Below are 27,737 nucleotides of genomic sequence, written 5' to 3'. Positions count from 1 at the left end.
TTTACAAGCTGGGGTCCTACAGGATGCCATGAGGGGGTTGGGGTCAAAGCCAGACTCATTGACATTAATGGCATTCTTACAACTTGCACCGTTATCACGTCAGGAAGAGATTTCACTTTAGAAGGAAGTTTTTTTTTGTTGTTGTTGTTGAAACATCAAGATAAAAAAGTTGCAGTGTTCTGGAAAAACTGTACCAAAACTTATCAGGTATTTTCACTTACAGCCAATCACAGAAAACATCAGATTCTATCCCTAAATCTGACACAAGCAGCTGCATTCACCACTTCAAGTTTCCCTTTGCCAGTTGTTTGTATTCTACTGTATTCATTTGCTTTTCTTGTTATTGAAATCCTACTGCTGATGATATTTGTGTGACTCAGGCCCACGTCTGTTTGTTTGAATTGTGCTGCTAGGAAAAAGCACGGACCCAAGCTGAAGCTCTTACAGGGTTATTTGAACTATCATGCTCAATTATAAGTTCACATGCATTCTTAGTATCAGTAGTTAAAATGTTTCCCATAGAAATAAAAGTAAACAGTTGACTGATATTTATCTCTAAAAGGTCAAGTCATCACGTCAGAAACAAATGTGCTCACATCTTACTAGAAGCAAATAAACCACACTGTACTTAAAAAAATGGAAATAATTATAAAAAACAAATACATTTCTAAACTGTAAATTCTTACAGCTAAAGACTATAAAATGCCACGTGTGTCGTTCAAAAGTAACCCAGAATTAACAAATAAACACTTTTTTCTCTAAAGAAATTTTATTTCGGAGAGAAATACAAAAAATTTTGACACCTAAAAACAAATCTTTACTGGCATATGGTTAAGAAATAATTATGTTTGTCTTAATAAGTTCAACAGACAAATGCATGAGAGCAAAAGACAAGAGAAACAAAATAATGCCAATTGGCACATCAATGACACTGCTGAAGAAAAGTTAGGATGTTTAGTCTGCTGCTCACAGAAGGCTGGAGGGAGTTTACACATATAACAGTTAAATATTGTAGTATTTGATTTTTAAATGGCAAAGCCCAAATATTGTACAGTGTGATGATGGACTGCACATGTAGTGTACAATCAGACCATTAGATTAAACGTCACTGATGCAAATATAGACACATATTAAGTTACAGGACTGTTTAATTAGTTTTGAGTCTGTAGTTTGGCACCAACATTAAGATGATGCAGCTCCTAATGATAAATACAAAAATATTAACATGGCACTTTAATTCAACTATAACCCAGTGGTATTAGTTAGACGACATGCATATCGTAACTTTCCAGCCTAAAAGCCAAAGAAACGCCTAAATTAAGTTTGTATTTCTGGCTAAAGGATAAGGTTTCCAATTGAACACAATTAAAGGCAAATATTTTGCCTATAAACTAGACACAAGTCCTTGTTCTCAACATGGACAGTTTACCTCGTTCATAACCACACTTACCTTTCACTGTGGTAATATTAGTTAAGTTATTGCATTATAAGACTGAAGCAAACAGGCACTGAAGGTCTGAAACCATCCAGAGGTAAATGGGCTTCTGAATTACCCATAAACCAATAGCAAACCGTTTTTTTTTTTTTTTACTTTTAAGTTAAAATATGTTCAAAACAGTCTTAACCTCATAGCAAAATAAATGGAAACTTGTGTCACCAGAAGCTCGGACTTGAACAAAGTGCACAATTTGTGCATATATTTTTGTAAACATGTTAGTGTGATGGCAAAACCTCCTTGTACCGTTGTCACTGGCAGCTCCGTGGACCATAATTAAGACCAAAGACTTAATAACAGATACATGTCAATGATAATCATCAAGTATTCAAATATTTGTGTGGTCGTACGTTTTAAAATTTTGTTCAGTCCCACCCAGCAAACTACTACAAACAAAATGGAGTCTTGACAAGATGCTGAAGAAGAATTACAAAAAAGAAAATGTGTGGTGAGCTCCTGAACAGCTGATGGATGGATGTTTGGATGGAAGCAGATGAAGATGATGTGATGGTGGACGCCTAGTGGGTCTGCAGGGTGGCGGCAGTCAGGGATGGATTCAGAGGAGGCCCAGGTGTGTGTGTATATGTATTGTATGTATGTATATATTTGTGTGTGTGTGTGTGTGTGTGTGTGTCTGTGTGTGTTTGTGTGCGCTCGCCGTGCTTCCCTTCTGCTCTGACACTTTTACTCGTCCGATTTCATCTTCATCTGTGCCTGCATCTGAGCGATCATCTCCTGCATGCGTCTCAGCTACAAGAGAGAAGACAAACAAAATTAAGGTGTTTATTTCTTCACACAGTGTTTGCCCGTATTAAAAGCTGATGAGAAATGAAAACTTGGACAAGCTGCTATCAACACAGCTCAGTAAACTTTATATTTGCTAAAAAACGTATTAGTGGGTAAATCTTTCCAGGGAAAAATCCTCTGCGGGGAAGTGAAGTGTTTTGTGTTTATTATTTGGAATAAACAGAGGGAGGCTCAGGGAGTACTCCTGTGAAAGGTCCACCAAGAGTAAGACTGAACTGAACCAGGATTAATCTGTCTCATAAAGCCAACTCAGAGCTAATGAGCACAGATTAATTCAAGTCTGATTTATTTCATAACATTGAAACACAGACTAAGGACATCAAACACAGATCACATTAAACCACTGAGAATAAAACAGACATGTTTGGTGCTCTGCTTGTAATCATGACTTTGTGGGTTGAAGTCCTATGCAATGAGAACTTTATATGTGTAACTAAAAAAATGTATACACAAGATTACATTGAAATAAATTTTATGTACCAAATAGGGCCCCAGCCAGGTAATTTATTTTACAAGAAAATAAAAGATTTTTTTAGAGAAACTTAAGTTCTCTATTAGTCTGTGTAAAGTAGAAATACTGTTTAAATACCTTCAGATTGGCTGTCTGCCCGTCTAGTGTTTTTAATATACAGATGTCTGGGTGGTGTTTATCTAATTTAATTAAAGAGACATTTAAGGGAAAAAAACTAATTGTGAATATGTTGCTCAGTGTGAGGCAACAGCCATGGGTCAGTTAACCAGAGAGATATAGGTCGCTTCTTAATGTGACACTAACATTCCCCAACACTGCTGTTGAGTATCTTCTCATGTTCTTAAGGATTCAATATGTTTGAAAAGAACTGATCTGTACAACACATCTCCTGACCACGTCTACACGGAAACCACAATGACTGAACGAACCAAGAAAAGAAATGCAATATATAGAAAGACAAACTTCAGAACAGACACACAAGAACAATATAAGAGTACTGCACACACTGACTGATTGACAGCTGATTCCTAGAGCAAAAACAAGGCAATGAATGCTTAGCACGAAAACATCTCATGAATTATTACTACAAACTAATTTATATCAGCACAGCACAGCTCTGATTGCAATAGAGGGAACGGTTTAAAAATGAATGAAGCAAAAAATCAATGTAAAACAATAAAGGAGCTGAAAGGTAAATAAATGTTAATGTGAAAGTAACAACTGGACCATTAATAAGTAAATGAAACCACCATGGGTTGTGGCTGTTAAACAATAACTTTAGCTTTCTTTTATGTCTGCTGCCATCTTGTGGCTGAGTGTAGAACTTCACATGGTTTGTGTTGAGAGATGTTTTACTCAACACAACTACCCCTTTTTCCTTAACGTCTTCATGTTTGGAAAATTTTAATTAGATTAAAGATGAGAGAAACATGAAATGTGAATGTGATACTGAAGGTGACTTTCCTTGAAAAATCAACAACAACTTAAACTGAGCATTATTCTAAACATCCACACATATTCATATGTTCATTCATATCAAATCTAGGCTGAATATGACTAAGGTAAGGTATGATCATTTTCCTTAGGGAAATAATCGTGGGTAACACTTCATTTTAGGCGCCTGATAATTTCTTAATAATATCCAAAAATGCTGCTTGGATACAATTGTAATTTGCCATTTATTCAAGGGGTTAGTTCTGTGAACTGAGTAAAAATAGTTAGTGCCGCCTGAATTAAATTAAGAAAAACCAGGACATTTGGTAGTTGACAATTTCCAGAGTACCAAAGTATTTTTTATGAAACAATTAAAAACTTTAATGGCTGAAAACAATTATAGAGATCAATTTATACCTGCGTTAATATGTTTTTTTTTTTATTGGAAACTCTACTCTTAATAAGATAAGTTGTCTTATTTCATGCACATTACATTAATATATTCACAATTTCAATGCTTTGTGTGTCTTGTATTATGTCATTCTGTGTTGCATGTTTTAAATAGTGCCAGTTAATCTAAATTGATTCAGTGGAAGTGTAACAATTGAACGCTCTCTCCATTTTCCCTTTCATTACTCATCAGTTGCTTTTTAGGAAATTATTAGGAAACTAGGGACTTGTAGAATAAAGTGTTATATTAGTCTGAGTCAAATCTGAGTAATAGTAGCTACTTTAATATTTCCTCCCACTCAAAACTCAAAAAAAATTTACCGCTGTCTATCAAGCTTTGTGTTTTGGGCTCCTCACATCACTGAGGTCATTCCCACAATAAAAACTGAGCCAGGACATCCAGGCAGGAAGTGATGGCATATCCTGCCTGGGCACATTGTTTACAAACAGTTCTGATTGCACCCCGCCCACTCACTATGGTGCACTGCAGCAGTAACACAAACAGGGCAATCAAGAGCAATCAGGAAACAGGTTATTGCCTAGGGACATGCAGGCTCCATGGCCCAAAAGGTAAACAATGCATATGGAAGATAGTGGGGTGAAAATAAATAAGACTTTTGATTCTCTTTCTAAAATGTTGTCTCTCTGAAGAATTGAAAGGTTTCCTGGTTTCACCTTACAGCTGGTAAAACCACGGCCACAATGTTAGGGGCACATGTAAAACAAATATGACAAGGCAGTTTTTCTACACAGTAAGGGTGAGTCTGCACATGCACTTCAGGACATACTGTTCTCTGGGCACATCTGGGTTACTCTAGCTTGACAAATCATATCGAAGTGTGTTTTTGAAGGATGGGTTTGGAGTTTTATATGTTTGTCTTAATACAAGATTCACATGCCCACATGGACCCGAGAGAGTTTTTGGTCACTAAGTTCCTCCTCTCCATACTGACCATGGCGTAGTGATTCCTTCCTAAATCAGCCTAGATGATGCATATGGAGCAAAATCCAAAGTCCTTGTTCTGTGATTGAGTTGAATTGAAGCTAAGTAAATCAAGTGTAATTCAATTTTTCCTATTTATATGTCCTCCATAATTATGTTTTTTCTTGTAAAACAACTGAATCTGACTAGCTTCCATGGCAGAGATGTACATTTGTTCTGTGTAATTCTCTAACTTTAATGAAATCCTGTGCAGATGTGTGATTGATTAGGATGCATTAGCTATAGGTGAAAGTTTTAAGTCTCTTTGAGTTGATTTTGACATCATACTAAATGAAAAGAAACCAGAGCTCCTGGAAGGTAAAAAAAAAAAAAAATCATTTAAAATTACAGAGGCACTTGCATGAATTGGGAAATGGTTGTCAGTAATGTGACTTAAGCCCTAGTATGGTCTTTTAAGCATTAAACATGAGGAAAAAGTGAATTTTGGACTACAAAGACTGTAACTCAGACCTTTAGTAGAGTTGCATTAGGTGGGGAGGAATGCAGAATGGAGGATGATTACACGGTGACCAATAATTAGTTTAACATACATATAGCAAGTGAGTACTGCATTCATATAAACTTGACAAACCCCAAAATATCATTTAATTTGTTTTGGAGCCTGCACATCTGTATTTACAGCTACACATTTATTATCAGAGTTCTCACCTCGGCCTCTTTCTGTAGCAGGATCTGGTCCTTATCCATCACATCCTCATCCACAGCCCTGGAGGGAAAACAAATTTAATTATTATATATATGTATCTTGTAACAGGAACAGCTCATCCGCTGGTTAACTGATGTAAATTAGTGTCTCACCTGCCCGCTCTCTTCAGCCTCTCTGAGCGGAAGTTCTCGTAATGCAGATCCTGAGTTACTTCCTGGAGGTCTTGCATGTGAGTCCTGCAACAGATAGACATGCAATCCCATCTTCAAACACTAGAAGGCAGTAGAGATTTGCTTTTCTGTTTCTCTAGTGGACTGGTGGACAACCAGTTTAATGAGGCAAAAGTTTTGTCAAGGTTTTAAAAGGCTTCCCTTTGGAACATCCTATTACTTAAGCAGTTTTATTACTCGGGGAGACTCACACAAGCATGGTACGTAGTTTGAGGAAGTCATTGTGCTCGGGGTTCTCCACCTCAACAACTCCCCAGGGGTAAAGACGACCACGGATCTTCTTCCCTTTCACCTCAATCAGCTGGTTGGAGCCAATCACAGCGAAGGGAATGCTCGCCTGGGAGAGGAAGATAAAGGCCAATTGATCACCAGAGAGAAACAAAGTCAGAAGAAAGGATTTGGACAGAGATGTGGAAAATAGAGGTATCAATCAGAGAGGAGGGGATATGGTGAAGGGAAGTGAGGGTGAATGGTGTCCGTCACTAAACCTGCAGAGGGAAATGTCTGATGCAGTGTCGTAACAGCTGACATCAGCCGTGTGTCCCTCTCTCACCTTCAGGACTCTGGTCTGCTCCTTGAACTCCTCGTCCTCGTCAGAGTCGGCGTCAGGTAGCTGATAAATTTTGATCCCGTGCTCTGCGATCTCGTCCAGGATCTAACAGGTGGAAACAAGAGAAACACGCAGGGTGAGGATGCAGTGTCGTGACCTCCTCGTGACCTCCATGAGTTGTCCCATGCAGTTCCATTGCACAGGGAAAAGTCAAGTCTTGAACCCTGTAGAGGTGACACTGCAGATACTACTAAAGAGTCAGCTTGACTTTTTATTGACAATCTGGGCTCCAATAGTCCAGAAACCAATGATCTATATATCTATAAAATATCCTCACCATCACTATCACTAAGGGCCACTTTGGTTCTAAATGTCTTTTAATAAAAGTGTCTCCATTTGTGTTCATGCTTCAGCAGAAGATGCTCATACAGTAGATATATTCTGTTTTAGTTAAGTTAACTATGCATCTGTTCTTATACTTGTAGTATAGTTAACTTGTACTGTACTTTTAGTTTATCTTGTCTCAGCTTAAATAAAACTCACAATAGCTGAATGTAATATCAATGGAAGCTACAGCCCATTACAGCATCCAGCATGGCACAGACTTCTGTTATTTATCTAAATATATATTTATAAAACGGGTTCCCTCACTGTGAACTGCGAGTCATATAGACAAAATAACAGCTGCTGCTCTGACCCATAAACAGAAAGTCAGACAGCCCTATAGACTAATACGGGGTTGAGTGAGTACCTGTTGTTGCAGCAACACATTTAATTAAAGCCCCCCATGGAGAAAAAAGAGGGGTGAGACAGAAAAATAATAACGGTCTGTGTGTGTGTGTGTGTGTGTGTGTGTGTGTGTGTGTGTGTGTGTGTGTGTGTGTGTGTGTGTTGAAGTTCTGAGAGAATCAGAAACAACGTTCTCACCCTCCTCCATTCACAGACCAACCGGTGAAGAAACAAGGTAAAACAAAGGCGCTTTCTTCACTGTTACCCTCAGGGACAGATGTCAGTATTTATTATTCTAAACATCAAAGCTGCATTTTTCTTTTGTTTTCATCAGAGCAGACTTCTTAAATCCACAATGTAGTCTTATGTAATGGAGCCAAAAAATGTCAAGTGTTGCTTTCCTGACTTTTTGGGGACTTTCATGTACTGTAGTATATAATAGGACAGTGGTGAGTCAGCCAGGAGCCTGGGAAGTGAGTGCAGGTTTTCCTACGGAGCGCAGCTCCTGTTTGAGACCTTGTTATGGCTGTTGCTTGTTTTCTCAGTCAGCTTTGTGCGAAGTGTGTACGAGATAGTGTGTGTGTGGGGAGAGCTGGGTATTGTTGTGGGGCAGATCTAAAAACAAACAGGCTTTGGAGGACTCCGGGGAGAGCGTGACACCGGACCAGAGCCTCTTTTTCCTTCATTTACTCAAACACCAGTTACAGATCCCTCCAACTTGGAAGCTGGATAAACATCACTCTGGTGGGGCAGAGCATAGAGAATTTTGGGAAACACTCAGTGGGAAAATAAACACGTGTGACACAATGGCAGGAAAAAATGAAACAAATAACAAATCAGGTCAAACAAGTAGATAAGATAGACAAATTCAGAAGACATGCAATAAAACAGGAAAACACTAACTAAAAGGCTCCTGAGAAATCAGTTAAATTAACAACCAACTAAGAGAGTGTAACAAATTTTATGAATACAAACTAACATTAAATATCCAGAAACATCTGGTCATTGCACAAACATGAGTCCCTTGACTGCCATCATCTGTTTCCAGACCTAGCTAAAGCCAAAAACTGCAAAATGGCTGTTTACCTGAATTATTCTGTTCCGTAACATGTGCTTAGTAAGGCCTGACACCTATAATCAAGACTTCTCAGGGATCATCAGAAGTCGAAATCACTGCCTGCTCCAAATCCCTGTTGCCTCCTGCTGATTTACTGTATACAATGTAAGCCTTAATCCCTAACGTTACACCAGCCTCTCCTCCTCCTGGCAGTTATGTATTTTCATTGGCACAGAGATGTTGGCAGTGGTAGCCATTTTGATTTTATGATCATCCTGTTGGGCTTTAATACAACCCCTTACCCCCTCCCCCCTCTCTGTGCTGTTATGGTTGGCCAAGCAGGTCCACTCAATGCTGTCAGGGCGGTGTACAAACAATGCCACACAAGACTCCGTATTAATTAGAAAAGGAAGCCCATGATTTATCGCCTTATGTTTCTGGCTCACATCGCTGAATATGAAGCATTGTTTGTGGAAATATTTCATCATGTTGGCCAGTTATGATAAGTGTGAGGGTGGAGGCTGATGCTGTCCAGTTAGAAAATGGGTTAGAAATGAGGCAAATAGCAGGTGAATCATGTCAGACATGTAATTCCAGCGTTCATTCAGTTCTAGGAATAGCTGTATTAAATATACTGTAGTGGTTTTGTGTAACCCAAATATAGCATACCTGCAGGTCTATACATAGATATAATTACACAAGGTGAACCCATGGGGGACACGTCTAAGTAGTTTTTCAGCCATTGCGCAGCAGGTATAACCAAAACCTCCAAACATAATGAAACAGGGTGCAAACCCATCATTATAAGGATCAACCATTTCATCACGTCAACCTGCCAAGTGAACAATATTTTCATGATTTGTTCATTCTCACAAGCAAACCCACAAAAATATGAATGACTCAAACACCTGCTAAGCAATGAGAAACGATTTCTGGACAAACAACGCTGGGAGGAAAACAAAAAGCTGCCAAGGAAAAGAGCAAAGAGTCAAAAGAGGGGATTGTGGTGAACACTGCGGTCCTGACATTCAACAGGTGATCACATGCGCAAACACACACACTCACAATCACAGTTTTCTCGTGTGATAGTTGAGGACAGAGCAGACCAAAGCTAAAACTGTAACAGGGAACAATACTTGGAAGTAGACACATGTAGCCGAGCATTCTTAGGAAATCAACAATGCAGAGAGAGAAAAAAAATCCACAAAACAAAACAATCAAACTGCATCTTCACACTAATCAACCCTGATTGAGAAGAGCAAGGATCGGGAACGCAGAGGGACCGGACCAGCAGCATTTTTATGTAACGTTTATGTAACCTCACCGCTGCCTGCCAGCTTCTACAGAGGGGCCATGGGAATGAAACGGTGCATCATTGCCATTAGAATTGGCCTTTCTGATCAGCTCTCAGTTGCCGTTAAACCTTGTTTCATACTGAGAAACCACCTTGAGGAACAGGGGCCCTCTTTTTCCAAGACTTCAGAGTTTATTAAAAGGAAAATCTTGACCACGGCGAGGACTAAGTCCATGTTCCTGAGTGGTCTCTGTCCTTTATGAGATTCCTGTAGTTCCAACTGTGTGTCTACAATCCAGTGAATAAAAAGTGCTTACTTGTGCACTCTCTAAATCCATTTCATGTAGTTATGTAGTTATAAAATGTCTTTCTACAGCACAAAGGCCTAACATGAGGTGAGTTGTACAAATAAAATGTCTCTATCACTCAAAGATGAAGTCATTCGATTTTTGCGGGCAAAGTTCAAGGTCATGGTGACCTCACGTTCTTGTGAATGCAATATATCAAGAATCCCCAAAGGGAATTTCATTACATCTGACAAAAACATTCACTTGGACTCATGGAGGAAGTGATTAGAATTTGGTGGTCAAAGGTCAAAGGTCAAGGTCACTGTGACCTCAAAAAACTGTTTTTGGCCATAACTCATGAATTCATACACTTTTGACACAATTTAACACAAATGTCTAATAGGTTAAAATGATAAAGTGATGACATTATATATCCAAACCGTCAAAGGTCAACTTCACTGTGACATCATAATGCTCTGCAAAAACACTTCTGGCCATTATTCAATGCTGTAACTCAGGAAGGAGAGATTGAGACCATATTTCCTGCAACTTGGCTGGTTGGCAGAGGCATACAACTGCAAGGTGGTAATTCTAGTTTACTTATGTTTTCACCATGGAAATTATGGTTTGATTGTATTTTGGACCAGAGTGAAAGCGAGTGGAAAAATAATTTACATCAAACTGTTTCTTTAACCGTAGAATGTAAAAGTCTTTCTACTAAAACTGACCTTCATATTTGCTTTTTACATCTAAAGAGAAAAATGAAGCACCAATTAGTCTGATGAATTCCAACTGTGAACCCAATAAACTATGTAAAATATGAGTTCTGGACAAGCAAAAAGGAAAAATGGACTCTTCCCACATGAAGGGCCAACCCACTATTTGATAAAGAAAGAAATACTATAATGAATGTAGTGTAATCATCTCCCGTTGTAACTCAAGTCTGGAATGGTAGAAAGCCTTTGAAGTTTCAAGTGCGGACTGCTTTATGTCTGTAAATTGCATTCCTACAGTCTGAAACACAGAGGAAGGTTACTCCGCCATCTTCTGCCAACAAAATACAACAAGACTTCTTTATTCACAAAAGCAATGATTTAGTCGGTCTCTCACACAACAAATATAGATATTTACTCTCAGTGAAGAGCACTGAGCCGTGTGCTACTGTATTAATATTTCTGACACATACCTCAATTAAAAGATTACCAGACAAACAGCAGCAGTCTGGCAAGAAGAAAGTTTACTCCTTGCTAGACTTTTACTTTTTCTACTTTTCTTTAGTTTACAAACTTAATTTGAGAGAAAATTCTTCTCTCTTGCCAGGAAACTCCTTTCAAGTAACTGTCTTTCTCCTGCCTGCAGGCAGTCTGAGGGGGTGAGGGAGCCCCAACAATACCTGATCCAGGGGGGTCATCAGAGGGATTTAGACCTCATACCAGCCTCCTACACAAACACACACACATTCACATACAAACACACATAGTGAACTGCTTCCTCACTATGTGAACTGGTATAATCTGGCGTCAGGAGTAGCAAGAGTTCAGGAGTTACGTGTGTGCAGCTTAGAAGCTCCAAGAGGCCAGTGAATCACCAGTGACGAGAGGACGGCCTGGCAAGAGAGGTCAAAAGTCTGTTCACATCTTCAACCACTCCGACCTGCAGAGAGTATACAAAGCTAATCCCACCGGCCGGTCAAATATCATCTCCTGCTAAAAGTACCCATACAGCACAGAGCAGCAGAGGGAAAACAATAACTTTTTGTTCGCAGGATTAAAGACACTTGCATGCATGCACAGAAACACATTCCAGATATACCCAGTCAGAGTCTGAGACTGAGTGGACGGTCCAGGCCGGAACGGACCGGACCAGAACAGCTGGATTTGTTTCTAACAGGAGGTACAGAGGAAGCCCCACAACCATGGTAACGAGACGGCATCATATGAGTAATGGTGATCAACACATTCGCACGCACATATCCACACACACCCAAACTCCTATTGTCTGGGCTAAGTATTAGTACAGTTAAGACCACCCACCTCTCCCTCTGATCAAAGAGTGTGGAGAGGAACAATCATGCTATTCATGTAATCTTGTATTTAAGTGAGATTTAGAAGGGGACAGTGCGACTTAAAGGTTTCAAACACACATCAGGTTTTGTGACATGGGCTAGTAATCAAAAAGGTCTCAGTGGTAAACCCAACAGCAAAAAGTGACTCATTAGTAGCATGGCAAAGTCCGGAAACCATCTTTTCAGGTCGGTGCTCAAAAAAGGAAACCTGCTGTTTCCACATTATAGTGGGCTTGAACTTTCTTTACTTGAGAGCAGATGATTGTGTGTAATAGAGCTGCTCGCACCATGAGGAAAAAATGCATATTTATTGTTTTAAAATCTGCAGAGACGTGGAGAATGCCCTGACACAATGACCGCTGGAGGGCAGAAAAATAAATATATCCGCGTGTTGGAAACACTGGCAGGAAAAGCACCGGGCACAAGCTGACCAGGGACTCATAAACTTAACTTACACACAAACACACACAAGAGCATTAAGGTATAAATGAAATAATCACCACTCAACCTTTACTCATGGGGCGCCAGTGTAGATATGTAAAAAGAAAGAATATTATAAAAGTTGAACATCAAGTTCACATAATTACACATCATCCATCAGCTGCCTATACCTGCCTCATAATTTCCTTTCCTGACCACTGAAGTTTACCCTTTGTGTTAAAACTGATTCACTTTCTGTTATTGTCATTTAAGAAAACCTGGTGACAATACTGGCCAGTGCGAGCGGTCCAACAGTGATAATGTGTCCCAGTGGAGCCGTAGAGCTGGTTCACACAGCGGGAGTATGGTGGAGTGGCTGGGGGAGACAACAGCCAGTCAGACAATGAGGGGAAAAGTGTGACAGTGCCTTGGCCAGGGGTAAAATATGGCAGCTGAGGGGACAAACATGAGGGAGGGTTTTGGTGAGAGAAGAAAGGAGAGGAGAAGAGGAAGATGAGGGGAGGGACAAGAGATGTGGGAAGAAGCCAAAGAAGGGAGGAAAACAGAGGGGAGTGGAGGGAAGAGAAGGGCTTGAACTATTGTCTGCTGCCTGCAGCCTCATGCGAGAACAGAGGAGGAACTGGGTTCTCTAGACCTCGCTGACCTCTGGCTTAGGAGAACAGCTTTTAGTCTTTACACAAAAGAAAAAAGAGATATCACATAGATTGGGGTTGAGGCCTGTGGCAAACATGTATCTGGCTGGCTTCCGCTAACCTTTCATCATAATTAAAGGGTTTAATGCAGCTTTCTTGTAGCTATACTACTGCTGGTTGTTTTCAAAAGCATAAAAGCATACAGCAGGATTTCAGATGTTTGAGTATGCTTTTCCTTACTTCTAGGCAGTGTTTATGATGAATTTTTGATGAATTTCATCAAAGGATGAAAATGAACGTGCAGAGTCTCCACATTTGTTCACTGGCTCGCATATACTCAGTCAAATTTATGTTCCCATGTTCAAATCTCACATCTGAAAACTGAGTTTCACATGAAATCACAACAAGCAGGCCATTAAATGTCAATTTACCTTCTTGGTTTTAAAAGGTTTTGGTGTCATATCACAAATGAACTTCCCTCCAGCACCTGAACGCAGCGAGCCACAACAGCCTTTGGCTGGATGTACAATCTTTTGCACACTGTTGACCCACATGACTTGAATTTTATACCGACACATTTTACCCTTGGAAATAAAGCAATTCAAGCAAGTTGTTTTCCAAATTGAAATCAAGTAAGGCTGCAGCTAATGATTATTTCATTTGCGTTTGATCTATAGATTATTTTCTCAATTAATCATTTTGGTCCATTAAATGTTAAGCAAATATTTTCAGCATTTTTTCTACAGAAAATAACTTAAATGAGATGACAGATTAATCTTCTGCCATTTAAGTCATTGCTGTATTAAGAGAATCCTATGAAAAAAACAGACACATGAAAAGCAATCTTTTCCTCAGAAAAAAGTAGTGATTTTTACTTGCTTTCATCAGGATTCCAGTCTAAACCAGCTGTGTACTGTCGTCAATGTTCAAACAGAAAACAACCAGCAAAGCAGTTTGAGACTAAAGCCCCACACAGGATATGACTGCAAGGTCCCAGACTGAGAGGATCAGCCCCTCAATATACGCTCCTCAGGGCAACTTATGAACTGGGGACTAGAGAGACCATGGTGAAGGAAATTGGCATTAGAGCAAATTAAAAACGAGGCCACAAAGAGGCAGATGAAGAAAGTAAGAGTAAGCTGAGTGAGTCACTGCCAGCAGAGGAAGGATTGGGAGAGAGGCAAGCAGAAGTAAGGGGATGAAAGCTGAAAGGTGGGAAGTTTGTTCACTTTGTGTGTGAGCCTGAGCTGTACACGACTGCAGGTTCTGTCTTGTCAGTGGAACAGTCTTGACACATTGCAGGAAACTTTTATTGTTCTGTACAAGCTGTTTCCCCCTAATAATAAGTGAGAGGACTGGACGAGCCCTGAAGGAGCGGGGGTCCTATTTACTGAGAGGCAAATGGCTCAAAATGGTGAGAAAGTACCTTGCAAAAAAACAAACTAATAAATACTGTGGGAGAAATGCTGGGGGTTATCAATCATTCTCCAGCACCCGGCTTTCTGGCAGGTTCTTGGCTGCCGGCGCTGTGACCTCAAAGGAAGGCCTGGTGCGCCGGGGCACTGTACGGGACTGTATGGCAGGAATCAGCCATGTATACCTAAGAGCCACTTCAGCTAATCTGATCGAACCAACAAATACTCGCGCCAGATATATTTGTTCTCCTGAGAGACACTTAGAAAGATGAATGGGCATTAGAATGACATTTCACATTTTAAATGACTGCGCTCGCATGTATACAAGAAAAAACATTAGCGTGATGAATCAGTAACAGGGTGTCTACAGAGATTCAGGGATGAATTTACTACCTTTTTACTACCTTTTTACTACCTTCACAATATTTTTTACTACCAGCACAACTTTATGCTACAACTGTAGCGGCGTAAAGTGTGGCCTACCTGTGCCCCCATTATTTTTTCTGTGCTGGTTTTTTTTTTTTTAAACTTAGGGGCACGAGTGCTCCGGGTGGGGGGGCAGCATAGAGCCATGACCATAGGAGTTGAATTAATCAAGAGGTCACAACAGGCCTTGCTCCATAGGTTTTACTCAATGTAAAAAGTCAAAAACAATTGCATAACAATTACAAGACTTTTCAGAATAAATAACTTAATTTAAGTTCAACACTGGGCACAATAACTGGCCAACACACACACACACACACACACACACACACACACACACACACACACACACACACACACACACACACAGAGGGAGCAAACTTTAAGTGTAAGTCTGGTGTAAATTGACCCATAGTCCTGTTGTATAAGCTCACCACATGCAGCACATAGGAAAAAGAATGAGACAATTTGGGACAACATAGGCCAAGTTATGGACAGGCAGCTTAAAGCCGACCCAAGGGGACATGCTTTGGGGAGTTAGCAGTTAGCACTGCCCCCATGCCCCACGGGACGAGATGTAGCCGTAATAGCCGATGTAGCACTGCTAGCACTAGTGCCGGTGCAAAATAGTGACAGCGGTAGCTGCGAGTTACGACCCCGCATCCTTGCTTGGTGGCTAGTCGACTCCATGTGCGATTTAACCGCCTTCACCCCCATCCATGTAATATGTATAGTGTTCTTACAGACGTTGCAGTAAGCCTCTCGGTTGTTGCCAACTACTGGCCGAAGCCAGTCTTTAAACGCTGATTCCTCCATCCAGAGGTCAGAAAACTTGCATTTGCCCATGTCTGCGGCAAACTAACGAACTCGCACAGATGAGCCAGCCAGGTACCCAGATTCAACGAGCACGCGCACGTGACCAATGCACGTACATCATTCCATTGATAATATTCCTATCACTCAGGTCCTACTCGCAACATAGAAATAAATTCACGAAAGTTTAATAATTTAATGGCCTGCAGGTAAGTTACACAAATTGAAAAACGCATAGGTCCAGTTGGATGGAGGCTCAAAAATTTACTACCTCGTCAGATGACGTTTACTACTTTTTACTACTTTTTACTGGCCTTAATTTGGCTTAATTTAATTTACTACCTTTCACTACTTTTTACAACCCCGCGGCCACCCTGAGTAAAGGCAGGGAATAAAACAGCACATTTACAGCTGCAGTTGTCTGATTTTTCAATTTTAGTGATAAGATGCTGCAATTTTTTTTAATTGCAAGAGAATTTGGATGTTCCGGGGGGGGGGGGGGGGGGGCTACATCTGTATCTGCAGACCAGATAGTTTTCACTCAACCTATCTGCTGGTTTAATCTTTCACTTTTTAGAGGGATACAAATTTACAAATCGTGATCTTCCTGCTCAACCCACACTACATGTGTGTAATTAGGTTACTGTCAAAAGCCACAAAATATCGATAAATAAAATTTGTTATTTGAAAAACACTGACAGAAACCTTCCTGAGTACAGAAGCACCACTGCAGCAAACTCATTTTTACAAATTGAGATGAAGATAGAAGTTGTGTATGCCCAAAATGTTACTAAACAAGCAATAGTAGGAATAATATGCACTCCTTAGGGACACACAGCGCCATTTCTAAATGTGGGGCAGATAGCTCAATTAACCCTCTGTATTTCCTGACAATAATGGCTTGTCCAGGAACTCGCCATCATTAAATACAGTCCAACTAAATTTAAACATGTCTTTAATGTGTGTCCAGTACTTCTAACTTCTAAATATAGTTTAAAAATAATCATGTTTTTTCATTGCTAGAATTAGCACATTTATGGATTTGGGCACTTGGTGTGTGTGTGGGGGTGTGTGTGTGTGTGTGTGTGTGTGTGTGTGTGCCCTGTGCATGCTTTTGTCCATTTTTTTTTTTTTTTGTTGAAGTCCACAGCTAATTGCTCCTTAGTATACAGTGGGAAATGTCTGTTAAGGGAACAGTTAGTGGAGCATGTGAACAAACTCTACTGGTCAGATAATGTTGTGAACAGTTCAGCAATAAAGAGGTCAGATCACAGTGATACAGTTACAATGTTTTCCACTGCCACACTATCATTTCCCACTCTGCCGCTATTGGCTGCGCTTGTACAGTATATGATGTCTAACGGTAAACTGAATAAAAAGCAAAGCCTTAACAAAATTTTAAAAAAAAATGATGCCAAAACTCTAATCAAGACAGATGACCTGCTGCAGGCTGCCAGCTGGATCAGAAAGCCACAAGCTTGGGGGTTTTCTGTAGTTTGGGGCGGGGGTCAGCACTGGCAGGAAACATGGTTTTGTTCATCTTAAGTGCCAGAGGAACGCTCAGAAGGTTCGAGGAAGGTCAAAACACAAAACAACACTACAGAGTACAATTCAACTGGCAGGTCCCTTAAGGAGAACGCAGCAGGGGGAATTTCAGAGAGCTTTTTGATGCTGGAGCAACTTGTGTACTGGTGAAAATGCAGAATCATACTGAGTTCTTAGATTTTGATATTGTGACAAATGTGAAATCCTGTTGTCTCAGGAAACACAATGAGAAAAGTATGTGCCCAGAATGCCCAAACTGGGACTCTTCTTTTAAGATGCTGCATCAGCGATTTTAGGCATCTGACTGTGGGAGCTTTGAGACAAAACAGACTTCCAGAGCTGGACTCCAGTCAGCCGACCAGCCCGAGCTTGCCAGACCACCGGCTTCAAGACCTGAATGAGACACAGGTGGGAGGTTTGGGCATGCAGGGTAGGTGGAAAGACAGGCTGACTTCCAATTAAAAGCCCAGTGAAGTGGACTGATGAAAAAGTAACTGCAACTTCAGCTCCACGCACTGCCCACACATTTCTGACTGCAACTAATGATAATTTTGATTATAGGCTGGTCCGACAATTACTTTCTCGATTAATCTCTTTTCCTGTCAAATGTCAGAGAACAGTAAAGAATGCCCAACACAACTACTCAGAGTCTAAGGTGACATCTTCCAATTTGTCTGAACAACAGTCCAGAACGCACTGGATACTCAAATAATGATTACATTACTCATTAAGGAATAATGATTAATGATACAAAAAGGAGAAAATCAGCAAATCCTCATTGAGCAACTACAGCCAAAAAATGTTACCCAATTAATTTCTAGTGGTAAATGAATTGACAAATAGTTTCAGCTCCTTTCTGAGTTTGCATGGAAAATCTACAGCACTGTAGGTTGTTAAAATGTACCTTTAAAACTTTTCTTGCATGTGAGAGGTTATCAGCTGAACATGTTGCATGTTCATGAGGACACCCCTCATGTGTGTGTGTGTGGTATTGTACTACTCTGTCCTTCCCCCTCTGGACTGCAGGAAGCTGAGGAGCGTGCAGGCAGGCAGATACTTGGGTCACCTCCAACAGGAAGTATCTGGGGTGGGTTGAGACTGGATTTGATGTGTTCCTATCTATATTGTATAGGTACAAAACTCTTTTTCTACATCTGTCGCTCCTATTGTTTCCTCTCATGTTGACACTCTTTGTACTTGTACTTAACAATCTGGCTGTATCATCAAAAACACAAGAATGTAAGCCATAAATCACTGCAGTTACACAGGGAAGTACATGTGTGCTTTATCACACAAACAAAGATGTCTGACACACAAGGCTGCCAATATGGCTGGATAAGTGATTTTGCTATTATTAGAGTATTGTTCAATGATCCAATTTCTAATGGCTAAACCATGGACCTGAAGATGGGATAAGAACAAACACAGAACATCGTGACAACAAGTGCTTAGACATTCCTGCCTTCTTGAGCCAAGAATCAAATCTAGGGGAAAGATGATTACATATACTGTAGACAGAAAACAGTGGACAGCTGTGTGTGAGAGTGTGTGAGAGTGTGTGCGAGAGTGTGTGTGTATCAAACTCACCCTTCTCTTCAGGCGATCCCTCTCCCTCAGTGTCAGTGTGTCAGCCTTGGCAATGACTGGGACTATGTTGACTTTGCTGTGGATGGCCTTCATAAACTCCACATCCAGTGGCTTTAGACTGAGAAAGAAAAAGAAAGAGAAGGAGAAGAAGAGGAGAACATCAGAGAAGTGAATTGGATTATGTAACGTAAAATTACATGACAAAACTTGGAGACATAGCAGAACTTAAAAGGTAAAATTTATATGTGTAGACAGGGGACTACAGTTCATACTCTATACGCCTCTCTTCATCATAAGATGAAAATAGTTTGTTACTGGAAGTGTATACTAATTAAGTTAAGTAGCAGCTTTTTTCGCAAGAGATGCCTTATTTTTGAAAGATCCAAAACGAAGAAGTTCTGTCTTGCTGGCATCATTCGTCTGCTGGTGGTATGGTGTGGTCAAAACAAACATGTCTTGAAATACCACCAAAATCAAGGCGAAGTAATAAATGTTATGGGACCCATGAAATATATTTTCCAGTCTCTTTATTTCAGGTGAATCTTTGATGATATATGAAATCAGCATAAGCTAACAGTTGGTGTCGGTACAAGTGTGTGTTTGTTTGTTTACCCATGTCCAAATGGAGATATGAAGTAGAAGCAGCAGTGCACCCTGTTGTCCACTATGTGTCTTCGGTTCAGCCCGCTCTCATCGTGGAGGTATCGTTCAAACTGGTTGTCAATGTACTGGATGATGGTCTTGAAGCTGACACCAAAGGCAAAGAAACAGAGAAATAGACATAAACTTCCTTAACCACACAAAACAACCACGTGAACACTATTCTACCATTAACACAGAGAATGGCATTGCTAGCTTCAAAGAAAATAAATTTTACATCAAGTAGTATTTCTTGTTAAGGAGAAACTCTGAGCCAAATATTCTTTTGGATTCCTGCAATTACTCTGTAGTTGTGTGACTTATTATGGAAAAAACAGTATATTAGGATTTCACAACATCTTTTTATGACCGATTTGCTGGTGTGATAAAGATAAAGTTTAACTGATGAAGGCATTAGATTATCTTCTAGACAGACAGCACAGTACGAAAATCAATGTGTGCGCAGTCAATAAGAAATGCCTTATCAAATTTGGCTAAATTTATTTACTTCTGAACATTTATAATTTCATATTGAGTGGACAACAATGGATATATTCTACAGGGAGAAAGCAAAGAGGAAGTAACTATTCTTCTGTTACTTCATCTCTCTTACAGTAATTTCCTTTTTCGTAGCCTTTAAAGGAGAGTACGTGGGTCCAGCAGTGTAAAAATACAGCATTTACAGGAAAACCCACAGGAAATAGATCTTGAGCAAGGAGGCCACATTGACACCACTGTCTTGAGGATACCACACAAGCAAACACACACACATGTGCACGCACCAACATTTCAAGGAAATCTAGACATAGGGAATGTAGAGGGAGGAGAGGTAGGAAATAGGGAGTTTGGGATGAAATTTGAGAAAGGGAGTTGTTGAGCACAGGAGAGAAGGATGAGACAGCATGCTGGACAGGAAACATGTCCCAAGTTGTTATCACTCCTCACTCCTCCACAGCACACAAACACACCAGTCCTGGCTGTTGATGGCGTCGCCGTATCCAGGGGTGTCGACCACGGTGAGGCGAAGCTTCACTCCTCTCTCCTCAATCTCCACAGTTGATGCCTCAATCTGCACCGTCCTCTCTATCTTCTCTGCGGTACAGGAGTACAGGAATAATTAATGGTTGCGTAACAGTTGAGACACCTCAGTAACCATGTGGATTCACAGCACTGAAATCCAAAATTTCTGTCTGAGCCACACGCTCATACAAACCACTCAACTGCCACAACCGCAGGCTTCGAGGAGGTGGCTACGCCTTAAAAAAATGAAATCATGGCTTTGTCATCTAAAAGGACTACGTGTTTTCTTATCTGCACAAACTGACCAGGGAGGGTCTGGATAATAGTTTTCAAGCCAGAACAAGTACTAATCCAAGTCAAGTCATAAGAAGGACAGGGTCATATTTTGAGACTAAGGCATTCCCAACATTCCTCTTGAAATACTGCTCTGCTGGAGATATTGCAGCAGACATTTCTGTATTATTACACTGTGCATATTTGTGTATATCCATGCGTGTGTGTGTGTTTGTGTGTGTGTGTGTGTGTGCACTGGGGAGTATACCTGCGGCACCAGGGATGTAGCGTTCAGGGTAGAGATCAGTGAGAAACAGGCTGTTTATAAGTGTTGATTTGCCCAAACCAGACTCCCCTGGCAATCGAAGAGAATTGAAAATAAAGCTCCATTCTCAAAGGAAATCATACATCTGGATCAAATTTACATTATAAGAAAAGAATGATCACTCACCTACAACCATTAGGGTAAATTCAAACCCCTTTTTCACTGATTTTCGGTGCACTTGGTTCGGGAGGTTGGCAAAACCTACATAACCTGCTGCATCTGGGAACTGTAGAGCACAAAAAGACACACGTTCAAAATTAAGGTCAGAAACAATAAGAAAGTACATATCTTGTCAGAAAAATATATAATAATTCAAATTAAAAAGGTTAGTAACTATGTAATTGTTGTTATGTAGTTTTTCCTTTAACTCAGAAAATCTGCTAACCAACTCCCCCGACATTTTATGAGGTGTACTGTATGTGTAAAGGTGTAAGTGAGATTGATGATGGTGCATATTATTGAGAAATCCCAACAGCCAATAAAGCCTAGCTATGAAACACTTGCATTTATACAGGATATCCTCTCTGGATGCCTGTGGACGTGTGTGTGCATGAGATTACAAGTGCCATGAGTCTTAATCACCATTGCTTCATTAGAAACCCCTCCTGTAGACCCTGTTGATTTATCATAGTTGATTACATTTCTGTAATCAATACATTGATTACATTTCTGTCTGTTACTCACCTTCCCTTTTTCTCCAGACTGAGACATCGCTACTGTTTACTGGATGTCTGATGAGCCTGATGGTGGAGAAACATCAAAGATAAAGCAGTAAATAAAACCAGAAAAATCATCTAAAAAACAGTTAAGATTACCCCCCCCACCCCCATTAGTAGCAAACCATCACATTAATACAAAAATCATGAGAAAAAAAAAACAAATATTGCCAAAAAACATGATTTGCAATATTGCCCAGAATAGCCTGATAAACCCAGAGATACTAGTGGGAGAGTTGCTTCATGTGGCTCATTTTCTCAAGCATGAATCAAAAACCCAACTGACTCTCTGGATATTTATCTTTTAAACTGTGATTCGAACAACTCTGCACCGCTGAGTCCGCATTAAAATGTTCATTCAGGCTGACGACTACCCTGTTCTCTAACACTATCACACGGAAGGAGCAGAGATTAAGAGCTCTGGGCAACAAGTTTGTTCCCAGACTCCCATTAAACTGTTACAGACTAGTGTACCCCGTGCTCCTGCCCCAATCTATGACCCTTTGCAGACGACAGAGCAACAAGCTCGCTTGATAAATTAGCTCCATAATGACTGAGCAGGAAGAACAGGCTCCATTTTATCACCAACACACAGGCCCTTGACAGGTGGAGTGTGATAAGCATTAGAAAGAGGCAGGCTGCGTTGCGCTGCCAAACGGAGATGCACTCTGGTTACGTAATGTTAGTTGGGGGGAAAAAGGTGGCATGGGAACCTGAACTGACCTTTCTCCATTAGCATGTGATGCAACACACATTTGTGGTCACTCGGGGAACCATTTCACACTGTTAAATGCATTAGATGGTAGTCAGGGGGCCCTCTGTATCTACATGAAAGTGGGCAGAGATCTCTCATACTGACAGGGTGGTTTCACCGAGCCCACAAGGCGAACAATGGCTGTTTATCCCTCTGGTTCCTGAAGCCTTTCCTATACAGGGCAGCTCAGCTAGGGGAGGAGGGAGAACACGTGCCTCACCCCTGACCACATTCAGCACCGGCCGCATGCAGGACAGCGAGGTGAGACACCAGCCATTCAGGGTGAAGGAGTGCCAGTTTAGGGGCTAAAGGTCCATACAGGTCAAAAGGATAAGCCAGTCAAAAACAATGGAGTGGAGATGAGGCCTTGTCAGGGAGGCAAATTTCTGATACTGAGAATGGGCAACCAACATAAGTGTTATAGAAACCACAAAATAGTATTATGACACCAATTTAACTCGAGCTGACTCAATTAATTGATCAACCATAACTGGAAACCATTGTAATAATCTGTAAGTTGTTAAAAGTCATTTTGTTAAACAAAAATATCAAAAAATTCACTGGTTCTAGCGTCTCAAATATGAATATTTGCTTTTATGATAAAAAAAAAAATAAAAAATACATCTGCATAAGAGTGGTGGACATTTTTCACAAATTTCTGATATTTTAAAACCAAATGGTTCATCGTTTAAGTAAGAATTAATCAACAGAAGAAACAAGTTGTTTTCACTGATGAAAACAAGACTAAGAGTCTTCAGCAATGCAATGTTTCAGGTACAATGTTAATAATGTTTATCATATTCAAGAAATCTATCAGGAAAATTAAATAGAGGAAAATTCAGAAAAATCCCCACAGTGGTCAAGAGATATCCTCTGTGGAACATAAATCTCTTTACTAAATATGTGCTAATCTGTGAAGTACATGTTGAGATATTTCACTAAATAAACAAAAAAATTGACCTGCTGGTGGCATGAGAAGAAAAGTCAGAGGTACCAAAGTCATTGAGATTCATCCTCAGCGCACCAATGGATATTTCTATCACATTTCAAGGGAATTCATCCAATAGTTGTTGAGACATTTCACCAGAAACAAAGAAGTCAACCTCACTGTGGCACTAGAAAACAAGTAAGGCTTCTAGCAAAGTGATGGATCAGGCCAGCATTGTTTTCATTTTTAATTAATATCTAAGTTAATGTAGCGGCCCACACAGGCATATCCATTAGTATCACACACACACACACACACACACACACACACACACACACACACACACACACACACACACACACACACACACACACTAACTATTATTCCTCGACAGGCTCTGTGGGAACCTGCATTAGTCCAGCAGCAGATTAATTAAACCGTTCCAATATCGCAGTTGTAATATTACAAAGACAACACTACAGGACAGACAGGCGGGAGGCACACTTCAATAATACTCTCTTAATAATGGCCATTTAATCGGCCAGGCTGCTGAGCTGCTTACACACATACACACAGCTATCAACGGGCCAGACGTGGGGGAGATTAAACAGTTTGGGCCAAAAGGGAAAAATGCCACCTTAGTTAATCCGAAGTTCTTGGCATGTAATGCATTTACAGTTGATTTATTGGCTGGAGTAAAGCCATGAAGGGGCAGCAGTACTAGCCGAACTATTTACCTTCCTGACAGGCACTGTCAAGGGTCCACACACCAGCTCTCCATGGATTAAGGACTTTATGTTCTTACTGGAGACACTGAAGCAATAATTTTGCACCATGGAGATTTAGCGAACTAGGTGGCATCACAACAATTACGGTAATTTACTGGCAAGTGATCACAGCAGCAGGGACCCCAGAACTCCTGAGCACAATAAAATGATGTTTGGCACATGTAAAGACACACACCCACCGTCATACACAAACACACAACACTCGTGGACATGGGGGCCCGACTGTAATTAAGTCGCCCTTGGGGACCAAAGGTAGTAGTGGTGGGCAACAGTAATAAAGATATGATACTGGTTTTTAAGCTGTGCTTTTAAAAACACTTTATAATATGAGCCCACAGGGAAGGGGGGAGACACAATAGGCGGAATGAAAAAGCCTTTCAACCATGAGGAAACCAGCAGGCTTGTTCATAACACACACAGTGTTTAAAGCACAGGATGGACCATTTATGATGATGGGGACAGGAGAGGAAATGACTAAAAACATAGCATACAGAAACAAAAATGTTATTCTAAAACTGCTCACACAGCTGTTATATTGTACAATGAACCTTATGTGGAAAAGGTTCTACATTGATGATTAAATGTGAAACTAAAACCAAGATTACAGCAAAAGGTGCGAGTACTGTAATTTTTTGTTTATCTGCCTGCACCTTTCTGGCCATAATTATGTTCCATCAGTAGGTACATGTGAGAATAAGTCAAATCAATGCACAATCAAATGGATGAATGATGAGATTGAATAATACTGTGAATTCTGCTTTACTGTGCTGTCTATCATTGCAAACTGAATATCTTTGGGTTTTAGGCTGTTGGTCACACAAAACAAGCAATGTGAAGTTATGATGGATATTTGTCACTTTTATAGACTAAATTATTCATCCAAAAAATATTACACGTTAGGGGACAATGTGATACTATAAGAAAACATAAACATTTTTAGAGTAAGAGATTTTATTATAGCCTACTCTTTATACCTTTATATATACTGCATGTATCTTATAATATCAATTTTGTGGACAATTTAAAAAAATGAATGAGCACAAGTGAGCTGGACTGATTTACAGCAATATTGGACTCCGGGATTTTTGTACGAATGTGATAATGTACCTGAATTTGTCAGGTAGTTTGCTGTATAAGCCAGAAACATACAATTCTGTATCCAGTTACTTTATCTATTAATTGTTTCTCAGTTGAATTTCTAGAAAAATAACGATTTCGCAATATATATTATCATGAAATAAAATGATATACACTATAGAAAAATGTATCCATATCATCGAACCCCAAGACAGATAAATCAATAATGTAAAAATATAATTTAGAGCTGCTACGAACAAGTCTATTGATTAATTTGATATAATTTCTTGATTAATTGTTTGATCTTTAAAACATCAGAAAAAGGTGAAAGATGCCCATCACATTATCCTAACCCTTGTTTTATTGTGATAACAGACAATAAAACAAGGGATCAAAGTTGTTTCTAATGTGTGTTTCCTCTTCCAGTTTTTCACACACAGTCCAGTGAATAAAGATATCTTGCTGTGTTACATCATCATTCAAACCTCTGACACAATAGCGCAGGTCCACTTGGGTTTGTCAACGTGAATCAAGTTTTGTTTTTCCATTCACACCACGGTGCAAAGCGGGAGGAAACATCACCTTGTAGTTTATAGAGTAAGACAGATGTCTTCCCCAGCGCTTCTGTGCCGGCCAGTGTTTATGATATAAGGTCGCAGGAAGGGGAAAGGTCAGAGAGCGGTGACGATGCTGGATCAAGGCTTGGGACGTCTTTCAGTACCAAGAGATGTTTTCTTTCTGATATCAAATTGATATGTGTCCAACTGGGTAAAAAGCAAAGTTGTTTCTTAAGTAAAGGGGCAGCTGCCAGCCCGAGATTACAGCTCACCCAGTCTGCCTTGGTGCCCATACTGTTCACCACTCAGCAAGAAAGGAAGTGAAATATACATGTTTTCACTGAGCCAAAGCACAAGCAAAGATGGATGATAATTCTTCAATAGTGGCCCTCCGCCACATCTTAGACAGACACATAATGAGAATACGTTATTGTTTCCCACTGTTATTGTGAAGTTGTCTAAACACGAAATTTATTTTGCGCAAATGTGCTTTACAATCAAAGGTCAAGGAGTGATCAGATGTTAGAAAGCGATTTCAGAGGTCAGGAATGTTACACAAGAGGAATTTACAGGAAATGTGTGAAAGCCAAGGCTTTGAAGGGCACATCTAATGCAGATTTATGTATATGTATATGATATGAATATGATTTAGGAATATATAGGCCCACTGAAGTGTGGATAGTTTGAAGAGAGTAAGAAATGGGGCAATGGGAAAATAGAGGAGTTCAAAAGCACTGAGTGTTTAAAAAAAAAAAAAAAGGTACTGGGCTAATATGCCTGCTTAGAAAATTTGAAGAGGAAATGTTTCCCTGGACAATTTTGCCAGATAGTTTAAAAGAATATAAAACAAAGGGGACGTGTGTGAAGGCCTCTGGGTCTGTAACAGTTGGATGTCCACCACACCCAGTCTGTCTGTCAGACACTGACTGAATTTACCAAACATCAACTGGGACAATGACAATACAGTTTGTACGTACGCCGCTTAGTTAGATCCCATTCAAAAGTAATTTTCTTTTTAAAAACATGTTTGATAGACCGAATTTGAGTGCCACACAGCACCAAAACTTTACATGTCAAACTTTAGCATGCAACAGTTGTTACCGCGGCTGGTGTCCTGTTGCCAGCTCGGCTTCAACTGACGCTCCGTTGTGTCTTCTTCGCCCTGCTCCGATTCAAACTAACAGCTTGTTTAAAAAAAACACGATAACAACAAACCACAGAGCAGTGCCTTACCTCAGCGTAACTTTGAAATATTGTTAATCAACAGGAGCTTTTTTTTGCCTCTCGCCACTGTCCCAGCCCAGGAAGGGAAACCCGGAAACCGCTCCCGTGAGTCCGCCCTCGTCCCTGAAGCTTCTCTTGTCCAACGGCTGTCGTGCTGTGCCACATACGCCATTATGGTTCAAAGGCCAGGACGGCTGAGCCATAGAAGGGCATTGCTGGTCAGATCCAATATGGCGGCTTAAGTATTACAGTTGCTTTAACAGGTTCCTCTTTGACCGCTGACATTTTTAACTTAACTTAATGTCAGCTTTGTAATACATTTACTAAAAGTAGGCTACTGCACGTAAGTACAAATTTGAGGTACATTGGTGGAGTATTTTTCTTTTTATGCCACTTTAAACTTCTACTCCACTGCATTTCAGCGGGGAATATTTAACATTTACCTATTTGATAGCTTTAATAACTTTACAATTAAGACATTTATATATAAACACAAGAACAGCGTGTAGAATATGATAATTTGCTGTTTATTAACTACGCAACAGTCGATTAACATAAA

General features: G+C 40.2%; 1 protein-coding gene across 1 annotated transcript; it reads right to left on the bottom strand.

Annotated features, from left to right (window-relative positions):
- Positions 1–747: 747 nt before the first annotated feature.
- On the bottom strand, positions 748–27,326 carry zgc:63587 (uncharacterized protein LOC393431 homolog). The gene is made up of 12 exons (XM_056376437.1): positions 27,188–27,326; positions 21,819–21,874; positions 21,261–21,360; positions 21,078–21,164; positions 20,485–20,608; positions 19,490–19,624; positions 18,878–18,995; positions 6,590–6,691; positions 6,228–6,373; positions 5,959–6,042; positions 5,809–5,866; positions 748–2,245 (listed from the first exon to the last, which is right to left on the bottom strand). Exons 2-12 carry the CDS (start codon positions 21,843–21,845, stop codon positions 2,180–2,182), a joined length of 1,047 nt encoding a protein of 348 aa, XP_056232412.1. The 5' UTR covers positions 21,846–21,874; positions 27,188–27,326; the 3' UTR covers positions 748–2,179.
- Positions 27,327–27,737: the final 411 nt, after the last annotated feature.

Source organism: Seriola aureovittata, chromosome 5 (assembly GCF_021018895.1).
Source record: "Seriola aureovittata isolate HTS-2021-v1 ecotype China chromosome 5, ASM2101889v1, whole genome shotgun sequence".
Classification (NCBI taxonomy): domain Eukaryota; kingdom Metazoa; phylum Chordata; class Actinopteri; order Carangiformes; family Carangidae; genus Seriola; species Seriola aureovittata.
The sequence above is the reverse complement of the archived record's forward strand: the minus strand, read 5'-3'. Positions and strand labels throughout refer to the sequence as shown.

What these genes read in the sequence shown, in the direction of transcription:
- zgc:63587 (XM_056376437.1), bottom strand. Translation starts at nt 21,845, where the DNA reads ATGTCTCAGTCTGGAGAAAAAGGGAAG. An exon ending in AGCAGACCAGAGTCCTGAAG is followed by an intron (nt 6,374 to 6,589) that starts GTGAGAGAGGGA and finishes TTCCTCTCCCAG; the next exon opens with GCGAGCATTCCCTTCGCTGT. An exon ending in AAACTACGTACCATGCTTGT is followed by an intron (nt 6,043 to 6,227) that starts GTGAGTCTCCCC and finishes TATCTGTTGCAG; the next exon opens with GACTCACATGCAAGACCTCC.